This window comes from Salvia miltiorrhiza, chromosome 5, assembly GCF_028751815.1.
Source record: "Salvia miltiorrhiza cultivar Shanhuang (shh) chromosome 5, IMPLAD_Smil_shh, whole genome shotgun sequence".
NCBI classification, from domain to species: domain Eukaryota; kingdom Viridiplantae; phylum Streptophyta; class Magnoliopsida; order Lamiales; family Lamiaceae; genus Salvia; species Salvia miltiorrhiza.
The window spans coordinates 49,634,847-49,646,887 of record NC_080391.1 but is presented as its reverse complement, the minus strand read 5'-3'; the positions used below and the strand labels follow the sequence as shown (position 1 = coordinate 49,646,887).

Sequence of the window (12,041 nt, the reverse complement as noted above, 5' to 3'; positions counted from 1 at the left end):
AGTTGCATATAATTTGCCGAACTCCTCGAAAAATTTGCAAACATCTTTGTTGGGTTTGAGCTGAATTATATCTATCAAACATCATGACCAAATTTTCATTTAATTAAGTTTAAAAAAGGGAATTTTTAGAGAAGCAGATCACTACAACTTAGCTTTGAGAAAATAGATGATAATTTATTCTGAGAAGACCAATTCAACATTTCAAAATTTTAATTTGAGTCTACCACACAGCTTCTTAGAATTCTAAAAGTATAATTGCAATGAGAAATTATTATTAAGATTTTAATTTGGGGGTTATATGGATAAAATAGTATACAATTGTTAGTATTTTTATAATTATTTTAAATAAAGGACTACTAATAAATAAAATAAGAGGTGTGTAAAAAGTTATCCAACATTGAAACAACTTGAAGCCCAGCGTATCCAAAAAAATTCACAACTAACCATTTTTTAAAAGGAAGCAGAATTACATAAAATGGGCAGACAGAAACGGCCCAATTACATAATGAAATATAGTGCTGTTTGGATTGACATCAAATTATGGTATTTAAAATTTGTGTACTTTACAATCAATATTGAAATAATATAACTACTATAATATATATATATATATATATATATATATATATATATATTATATTTAATATATATTATTTTAATTATAATTATCATCATGCATCGCACGGAGAACAAATCTAATGAAACTGTAAGCCTAAACAACGTACAATACAAGACTTTGAATATATTGTTCTAACGCATCAAATTTATACATAAAACTCGTTCTAATATATATATAAGGAGTGGATCATGTAGATCCCACCCCTTATAATAGTATATAGATCCTAATTAAGGACCGCATTATGTGTACATGACGCGCTAGGAGAGTGACACGTGACGGATGCCTTCCAAGGTAAAATACACAAAATGATAAAATAGGAATAAAATTTTGGAAATTATAATATATATACATATATATATATTATTTATTTACCAAAAATTCATTTTTTTTTCACGACCTTCGTAAAAATTATGCATGTAATTGAACACCAATATGCATAAAGGTAAACACAAATATGCATGTCGCTAGATAGAAATATGCATGGTCAGTATGTGACCCATCTGAAAAAGTATGATCCGTCAAATGACCAGCAGCGAGAGCTACCTGACGATGTCGCATAATACTATGCATATAGTTCAACACGAATATGCATAAAGAAAAATATAAATATGCATACCGTTACACACAAATATGCATAGCATTATTCGACGGCGAGAGACACCAGAGGGTTTGCATATTGATACTTTCTCATGCATATTTCTATCCAACGTTATGTATATTTAGATTTATGTTTATGCATATTGGTGTTCAATTATATGCATAATATATATATATATATATATATATATATTTTAATTTTTTTTTTAATTTTTGAAATGATTATTTTACCCGTCCGTGTTTTTTTCCTTGAAATGCTTTGGAAGGTCTCGGGAGGCTGCTGCCACGTTGCGTGCTTCTAGTGAGCCACGTGGCCCCATTATGTGGTCCAAATTTGGACCTATGTACTATGAGGGAGTGGATATATATATAGGGAATGACTATTGTGAGAGCACCTCTTAAATTAAGAAATAAAAACTAGGAAAAATGTATGAATTTTATGTAGAATACGTATGAATTCGCTGTATAAATGTATGAATTGCGAAAAATAAATTTTTGCTACCTTTGAGATTCGAACTCAGGACTATGAATTCATTCAACAGGATGATGAATCAACCGTAGATCTTGATGATCTGAGGACTGAAAATGATTCTTATTTTATATCTTAAGAAGTGTACTTATTTTAGCCTTCCCCGCTTTAATATATATATATATATATATATATATATATATATATATTGGGGAGGACTACGGTATAAACACTTCTTAACATATGACATACGAATTGTTTAAAATGTATGGATTTTCTGTAGAACACATATGAATTCACTGTGTAAATATATGAATTGCGAAAAATAAATTTTTTACTGCCTATGAGATTCAAACTCGGGACTATGAATTCATCCAGCTAGGTGATGAATCAACCGTAGATCTTGATGATCTAAGGGCTGAAAATTGTTTCTTTTTTATATTCTAAAATGTGTTTTTATTTTAGTCCACCCCTGTATAAAGCACTTATGAAATGTTATCAACGTATCAAAGTTGAGTTGATAACTTTCATTTGTTTAATCCCTAAAAAGAAAAAGTGTCTTGTCCCTTCAGAGTTCCGTCCTATTAGTCTTTGCAACGTCATTTATAAGCTTGTCTCCAAAGTTATTACTAATTGGATTAAGTTGTGTCTTCCTGCTGTTATCAATGAAAGTCAATCTGCCTTCGTCCCGGGTCGCCAAATTACTGATAATGCCCTTTTAGTGTTTGAGATCTTTCACATGATGAAACTTAATAAAGCAAAAGACAGAGGGTGTTTCGCGTTTAAGCTTGATATGGCCAAAGCGTATGATAGGGTTGAGTGGAGGTTTCTTGATGCTATGATGAGACAACTTAGCTTTCATTCCTCTGTGGTTGATTTGGTGATGCGTTGTGTGACCTCAGTTTCTTTCAGTGTTCTTGCCAATGGCTCACCGGGAGACTCTTTTGTGCCAAGCCGCGGGCTTAGACAAGGAGACCCGCTATCACCTTTCTTGTTTCTTTTTTGTGCTGAAGCTCTTTCAGGTTTACTGCGCAATGCTGAGACTAGAAATCTACTTCATGGAGCGCGTCTCTGCAGAACTGCCCCTCGGATCAGTCATCTGCTTTTCGCGGATGACTGTATTATTTTCGGCAGAGCTTGTGTGGCGAAAGTGGAGGTGGTTCGTTCGGTGCTGCAGTAGTATGAATTGGCCTCGGGGCAGAAGGTTAGTCTTGAGAAGTCTTCCATCTCTTTTAGTGGCGGAATAGCGGAGCATTTGAAAGTGGATCTGGCGGATCTTATGGGTGTTAGAATTGTTGATCAACAAGGGAAGTATCTGGGTATTCCGAGTGTAGTGGGAAGATCTAAAGTGGAAATCTTCCAAATGTTGGTTGATCGCACAAGGAAAAAGGCCAAAGATTGGAAGCGTCGATTCCTTTCGGGTGCTGGAAAGACAATTCTCATCAAATCTGTGCTTCAATCCATCCCAACCTATTTAATGAGTTGTTTTCTCATTCCCGATCAGATTTGCCAAAGGTTGAATAGCATCGCTGCGAGCTTTTTCTGGGGCCAAAAGAACGAGGAGAGACGTATCCATTGGAAGAATTGGCGAAAACTTTGTACTACAAAGAGGGAGGGAGGTCTCGGGTTTAGAGACATCAATCTGTTTAACCAAGCGTTGCTAGCTAAACAAGTGTGGTGAATCCTTCAAAATGATTCCACTCTCCTTGCTCGTTCACTGAAAGCCCGGTATTTTCCTAGATCGGACATCCTCCTAGCTACTCAAGCCCATACTCCTTATTTCGTTTGGAAAAGCTTGATAGCTGGACGTGACCTTATTCTTAAGGGAATAGCGTGGCGCCTTGGGGACGGGAAACGGATTCGAATTGGGGTCGATGCTTGGATTCCTGATGGCAACGGCAACTTCTCAATTGCAAGAGTGCAGCACAGATGGAAGTAGGGGTGTTGATCGGTTCGGGTTCGGTTACCCGTACCCGAATTTTCGGTTACCCGAACCCGAAATTGTCAAATTTCAATACCCGTTCCCGAACCGTTTTAGGTGTTCGGTTACCCAATAACCGCTTCAGTTAACCGATTGGGTTATTTGGGTATCCGAAATACCCATTTAAAAAATAAAATTCAAATAATTTGCAAAACAATTCCAAAGCAATTAGTTCGAATCTAATTTCACAGCAACAATTAGATTCAAATCACAGCAAAATGAATGTCACCCCTATCACGCTACATCACGGCAATAATTTTAAGGAGTTCAGATCTAAAGCATCACTCATCAGTCATCAGCAATTACTAAATTCGCAAGATATAAAAAGAGGTTAATTAATGGAGCTCAAATAGTTAAATTCTTTCACTGAAATTCAAATGCAGCTAAAATTTCACAAAGGAAACCTGCCGGACTGCCAGTTGCCGGAACTCAACGGCGTGGCGGCGTGGCGGAGCGGCCTGGACTGGAGGGAAGGAACTGACGAAGGGCGGCGGACGGAGGGCGGTGGACGGCGTCAAGCGTCGGAGAGGGTGAAGGAGGCGGACGAAGCGACGGCCGATGGGATTCAGGGAGCTGGGCGGAGGCGGGCGGGTGAAGAAGAGCTAATTCTGGGTTTTGATTTCTAAAGTTCTAATTTTAATTTACAAATATATTATATATGATATATATATATATATATATATATATATATATATATTAAATAATTTATAAAATAATTTTCGGTTATTCGGTTAACCCGATTCAGTTATCGGGTTAACCGATAACCGAAAATTTTGTAAAATCAATAACCGAAACCGATCCATTACCCGAAAAATTCGGTTATTGGATACCTAAACCCGAGAATTTCGGTTCGATTAATTGGATACCCAAAACCCGATAACCATTTAGACAGCCCTAGATGGAAGGATGAAAAGCCAGAGAGTTTATTGATGGAGCTTAACCCTTCGTGGGACATGGACAAACTGGAAGCGATTGTACCTCGGGATGAACTTTGGAAATTCACAGATAACTTTAAGATTAAACCGACTGTTTCTGATAGACCCATTTGGCCGACAGGGAAGGGAAATGCTTTTTCGGTTAAATCAGGGTATTTACTTGCGAGTTCCCTTAGGAGTTCTCATGAAGCTTCGACGTCGGTGGATGACTCTGAGCTGTGGAATTGGGTGTGGGGTCTGGAAGTTATACCCAAAGTCAAACTTTTCCTTTGGAAGTGTTTGAGTGGAAGCCTTCCTACTGCTCAAGCCCTCGTTTCCAGATCAGTTGAGCTTCAACCGTGGTGTAGAAGATGTGGAGAGGAAATGGAGAGTATTGAGCATGCTATTCGGGACTGCTCGTGGGCAGCGTTTCTTTGGGAAATTTCTCCTCTTCGCCTCACACCGGTAAATCAAAGTGATCCATGGAATGTCAAGGTTTGGGTTGAAAGGATACGAAGCATTCCGGATAAAGAAGTTCATAACCTTTTTGCTTCTCTGTGTTGGGCTTGCTGGTATGCTCAAAACCTCTGTCTTTCAGGATAAGAAAATCACCCACATTGAGTGTCTAACAATTGCAGAGAGAGCCCTCAAACCACAGATTGTTGTTTCCTCTATGCCGAGCCGAAAACCATAGCTGCAAATGTGGAGCTTAGCTGGTGTCCTCGGGAGAACAATGACACTGCTGATTCTTTGGCTAAACAAGGCCTTTTTTCTCGTTCTGCTTTGGTTTCTCGTTTTTTCGACATTCCATTTGTAAACTGACACTTTAGTTTTCTAATGGAAGTCCTTTTCCCCTCAAAAAAAAAAAAAAAAAAAAAAATTAAAGTTTACACAATTACCCCTCAAAAAAAAAAAAACGTATCAAAGTTTATGGAATTAAGAAAAACAATTACCCCGAAATCCCGAATTACACATTTTTTTCTTGATACCTCGTACATGTTCCTTGATCAGCTCTTAACTACGTACTTATTCATTCGTATCAAATTTGATAATTATTTTGAAACTAAATGTGATATTCAATAATTAATTTGCAACTAAATAGTTAGCTCATTTTCAGCTCCTTTGTATATACTTACTTTTTTTTTCTTTTGAGTCTAGTTCGATAATAAAATAATTAAAAAAATGTTAAAAGAAATAAATAAATTCTAAGAATAGTGTAAAATAATCAAATTAATTTTAAACCAGATTTTCACAATATTCTTTGTCAATCAACTTCAACTCATATTGGTCATGATTCTCTCGATTCAATAAGTTCAAATGAAATATTGGTGTAGGCCAAAAAAAAAAAAAAAAAAAAAGAGAGCCAAAATCTCACATCTATACTATATTAAAACAGCAGTTTTCAATTAGAAATTGATTTCAAATCAATTTGAAAATTGAATGGCGATTTTGTAGTTAAGACAAAATTGAAGATTTATTTATAAACTCTATTTATTCTTTTCATTTTCTTTTCTTTAACTTCTTATTTTTTTGTTTTATTTATTTCTAAAATTATGAAATTCGATTAATTATAAAATATTCAATATGCCTATCAAATTAAAGATCACGATAAGAGCTTTAATTTGCTATTGTTTATGTAAATATAAGATTTAAAATGTAAAAATTATATTAGTTTAAATATTAAAATTTTAAAAATTTCTCTCTCCTCTCTCATCTTTTTTTACTAAATCTATTCTTTAATTCATTTTTCATTATTTTTTAATTTTGTAAACTTTTTTTTTACGATTCATAATTTAAAATAAAATATTAAAATATTTAAGTCAACTAACTCACATTTCTAACAAACGTTTATTTACAGTTCTAGAATCTATAAAAAGGGTTTTATTTTCTTTTTCTTTATCTTTTTATTTCTTTGTTTGTTCCTTTCAAAAATTTTGAAATTCGTTTAATTATAAAATATTTAATATGCATATTAAATTAAAGATTGTGATAAGAACTTTAATTTGATATATTTTATTTATAATATAAAATTTATATTTATTTAAAAATTATCTCTCCTCTCATTTTTTTTTGAATAATTTTTTTAATTGTTTAAATTTTTAATTTTTTAACTTATTTTTTTTATTTACATAATATCAATTTTTTTTATTATTGTGGATTCTTTTTTTTTTTCAATAATCAATAAAATATATTTAATTAGGTAAAGTTAATTTTTTTTATTATATGTATAAATGTGATATTGAGTTGTTATCAATTTTATATAAATTTAGAAATATAAAAATATTTCCCGTGCATTGCACGGGGTGCAAATGCTAGTTCAATGTAATTAACTCTTGATATATATCACAGCCAAATTTGATTACTTGCATTGTTTATATCCACATGCGTGTCAGAGTCATGCAGGTCTCATCATATTGTTCTACATATTAATAAGAAAAATAATGCTTTTAATTAATTAAGATCATAACCATGCAAAATTTATTCTAAGTGCTGAGATGAACGTCAAAGCTGTTCTTTTGGTGGGAGAAACATTTTAATAATTTGTTTATAATTCCTCAAGTCAAAGATGCGTATATAAAATCTTTAGATTAATTGGCGGTGCAGAAATTAAAGGTAACTTTATACTATATATCAATATATTAAATTGTCCTTTGGTACAAAAAAATATATATTTTACTTTGAAAGGAATATTAGTTAAAGTATGTTTGAGTTCTATGAATTGAATATTTTTCTGAATCCGTGCACTTATTTTTCTTGATTACGTTTCTATACTTCATTTATTTTATTTTAAATGTGTTCCAGTATTTTTATTTGTAAAACAGAAGTTCATATACTTTTGTTCATATACGTGGCAAAAATTGCGTTTGCAACAAGCTAATCTTGACCTAAGTCTTATTTAAAAATAAAAATAAAAATAAAAAAAATCTTGACCTAAGTCAAAAGATAACGACTCAATTTTGTTGTTAGCAAAAGTTAAAACTTTGACAAATAAAATACATTATCTCAAAACAATAAAATAATAATTGGAGTGAAGGAACCGAATTCACTACAAATTTCGCCGAAAATAGCTACGGAAATTTCCGTAGCTAAAAACACTAATTCCGTAGCTAAACAGTTTTACCTACGGATAGGAAACGGACGTCGTCCGATGATATATGGCTCATTGCTAAATTTTTAGCCACGGTAAAGCGTTCTATCGTTAATGTTAGCTACGGATTTAGCTATGGAAATCTCCCTCGCCGGAGTGTGTCGCCTCGTCGCCTAACGATCAGCAACGGAATTAGCTATGGAAAAATCCGTCGCTAAGTGGCTATGAAAACATTCATACCTAGTCTGTCAGTAATCGAATCCGGCGATCGGAGTTTTTTTCCGGCGATTTGGATTTAGCTATGGAAAAATCCGTAGCTAATTCGTAGCTAAGTTGCTAAATTTTGTACTCCCTCCGTCCGCCAAAAGTATTCCACAATTACTATAATTGGCGTCCTCAAAAAGTATTCCACTTTCCTTTTTAAGCCATGGTCCCACCATCCACCTTTATATTTTATCCTTACAAACACTCTTTATTTACAAAAAACTCACCCCAAATTCAATCTCAACCACACATCTCATAAAGTGGTGGGACCCTTTCTCCACTACATCAACATCATCACACATTTCATTAAACTCCGTGCCCGGCCAAAGTGGAATACTTTTGGTGGACGGAGGGAGTATTTTTTATTTTAATTTTTGTTTACCTAGTTACAACCTGTTACATACTCGATTTTCAACAATTAATATTATTTCAATATCCAACACACATACTCATTATCCCATCAACTATTTTAATACCAATTAAACACCTAATAATAGTCAATATCAAAGCCATAAACCAAAATAGTTTAGAAATCATCACATACTATCTAACAAGTATTTCAAAACCAAACACCTAGAAATAGTAGTCCATTAACCAAAATACTTTAGAAATCACATATCTAACAAGTATTTCAAAATTAAACACCTAGAAATAGTAGTCCATAAACCAAAATAGTTTAGAAATCACACATGTATGATCATGGAACTTGTGGTGGTGGATTTGGATGGCTAGTGGCGCTACTTGATTGCCCTTGCAACTGCTTGATAATCTCCATTGCAACTTTAACTTGTTCCTCTAATCAAGATGTCCTTTCTCGCTCTGCTTGCAGCTGCTGCTCTACATCTCCTAGGCGAGTGACATACTGCTCTTTGTCGATATCGAACATAGCTGAAGTGCTACTCTCTCCTGAAATATCGATTTTCAAGGTTGATGCGAGGCTACCTGTGCCTAACAATCTTTGCTTTTTATCTAGACCGCCACCCAAGACATCCAAATAAATTTTGTTCATATCCACGGGCGTATCAGGATGAGATCGGCCCATCTCCGCAACAATTTCTTGTACCTCCACCTAATTGATAAAAAATATTGTATTTTTTTTAATTGTTATGCCCAAAGAAAGGAAAAACACACTCACACTCTAGCCCTCTAGGTGATTCGAACCTCCGACCTATTGATTGGAGGAGAAGCGTCTTACCAATAGACTGCGCTTCATCGTCGATAAAAATATTGTATAAAATATATTAAGATACATATTAAAGAATTTTAAATAAGACTTGCATCGATTCTTTTAGACTTCTTATCGGTGTAAGTCTCATCATTCTTCACATGGAAAGCTCGAAAAGAATCATAGATCACACTTGACACTGAGACTCCCTTCGCTGCAGCCTGTTTATGAAGATATAAATAAACTATACGATAAATAATAACAACAACAATAATAATAATGATATTAACTTAAGGTACTCACCAACTCTTGAGCGATAACCTCGACAGATTTTGACCCACTGTTATGTTTGACAATCCTGGTGCCCGGTCTATCAGGCTCAGATAACCTGCATTGTCTTGCCTATTCCGACTTTGCTTTGACACTTTCGGTATCCCGATACTGACAAAAGCCCTCCCATGCATCATCTTCAATGTATCCAGGCATACCTCCTCCCTCAACTGTATTATCCCCTCTTTAACTTCATGTTGTACACGAAGTCACTATATCTCATGGCTGTCCTTTGAGACCATTTTTTGTAGACTTGATTCTCAAACTTTTCGGACCATGTGTACACTTTCTATAGAAAAATTGTTCATTAATATTCATTAAGGATAAATGTAAAATAACATAAATCAATATATAACACTTACTTTGAATTCATCAAAGTACAATCTTTTGATGTTGTTGGGAGTCGATTTCCAATTAAAGTTAGTTGGGTTCTTCACTTTCTTGAAAGATGTGGTAATCACACTAGACATCTTCTTGTGTGATCCTACCACCCTACAAAAATGAAAAATTTAATTAGTTCACGAGATATATCATTTAGTACACTTTTCTTTTCCTTTTCGAATAATCTAAATTAATTTGGTAATTTTCTTTTTAGTCCGTGTATAAAAATGATTATTTTGCTATACTAAAAATAAAAATTGTCCACTCACATAAAAAATTTAAATATTAGTCATTTTTTGTGCAAAAATACAAATTTACCCTTAACATTAAAAACTTAAAAATTAGCCATTTTTTCTCTTTCCATTCTATTCTTTTCTTCCAAAACTTCTTTCAGCAGTGGCTCTTTCTTTCTGAGAAACAATAACTCTATCTCTCTATACACATGACATACAAAGTGTATCCAACAACAAAGCCAATCGCCAACGGCGGTCCCGTCCCCATTGCTGTCAACGGCGACGCCAACCTTACATTCCTGGCGACCAAAGCTCAGCTCTATAACGCCAATTGACCGGCGTACCGCCCACAACCACCGCGACGAGGTCATTGGCGGAGCTGCTGCTGCTCCATCAGCCTCTGGACGACTCTCTTAATCATCCTCGTCCTCCCCCTCATCGTTGTTGCCGTGTTCTACGCCGTCTACCGCCCGCACTGACTGTCGTTCTACGTCGCCTTGCTCCAGCTGAGAATTAATTGAATTCAAGCTCAAATTCACAACCAACACTACTGTCAGTTGTGAATTAATTTAATTCACAACTAGCAATAATGTTGGTTGTGAATTCAAATTTTAAAACTTGAATTCACAACCAACACTATTTTTAATTGTGAAATCAAGTTTTAAAACTTGAATCCACAACTGGATAACTAGTGTTGGTTTTGAATTAATTGAATTCACAACCAAGAAATAGTTGTGAAATCAAGCTTTGAAACTCGAGTTCACAACGGCATAACTAATGTTGGTTGTGAATTAATTGAATTCACAACCAACATTATTGTTGGTTGTGAATTCAAATTTTAAAACTTGAATTCACAACCAACACGATTTCTAGTTATGAATCTATAAGAGTAGGAATATAACCACATTATTATACTCTCTTCGTCTCACAAAAATATGAATATTTTGCCATTTTGGACCGTCTCACAAAAACATGAACATTTCTATTTTTGTACACTACCCCACCATAATCCCTTTACTTTTATCTCTACTTTTTATAAAATGTGACTCATTTTTCACTCACAATACAATTTTATCTAATATTTTTTAAAATCCGTGCAACTTACAAATGCAACTTACAAATGTTCATTTTTTGTGAGACGGATGAGTATATGAATATTGTTGTTTATGTATATTTATGAATCTATAATAGTAGGAACATTATTATAGTATACCGGTTGTAGAATGTGATGAAAGACCAATAGTCATTTCATAACAGAAGGTTTAGATATGATCAGTGACGTACGTAGCTAAAAATACAGGTTATCATAATTTTGTCATAATTAAATTGTAAAGATTAAGTTTGGAATGAATAAAAAAACATTATTTTATTTAAATCATATCATAATTCGATGTAATAAAAACAAATATCAAAAGTAAAATAGGATTAGCTCATAATATTTCTATGTTATGCTTCATAATTTAAAAGTGCTTCATAATAGTCTAAATTCGTAACAAGGAAGAGGCGACAAAGGCGATGCAGTTCTGGGACTTACATTACTTCTACTAGAAAATGAATGATGCATTTGGAAATGTTACCAATTTACACTAGTATGGAGCACTTTTAGATTATGAAGCATAGCAGAGAAATATTATGAGGGGATCCTATTTTACTTTTGATACTTTTTTTTTTTATTACACATTGAATTATGATATGATTTAAACCGTATTATATATATTTTTTATTCATTTCTAAATTTAATCTTTACAATTTAATTATGAAAAAATTATGATAAGTTAGCTCTTTAAAATATATTTTTAGCTACGTACGTCACTGTTTATATCCAAACCTTCTTTTCTGAAATGACAATTGGTCTTTCATCACATCCTACCACCAGTATACTATAATAATGTTGCTACTATTATAGATTCATAAGTATATATACACAACAATATTCATATATAATAATGTGGTTATATTCCTATATATTCATAAATACACATAATAATATTCATACAAAA

The 12,041-nt window shown here is 33.5% G+C and overlaps 1 protein-coding gene across 1 annotated transcript; it reads left to right on the top strand.

Moving 5' to 3' along the window:
• Nucleotides 1-4,595: 4,595 nt before the first annotated feature.
• Nucleotides 4,596-5,183, top strand: LOC131026073 (uncharacterized). Its single transcript, XM_057955848.1, has one exon. It carries the CDS (start codon nt 4,596-4,598, stop codon nt 5,181-5,183), a length of 588 nt encoding a protein of 195 aa, XP_057811831.1.
• Nucleotides 5,184-12,041: the final 6,858 nt, after the last annotated feature.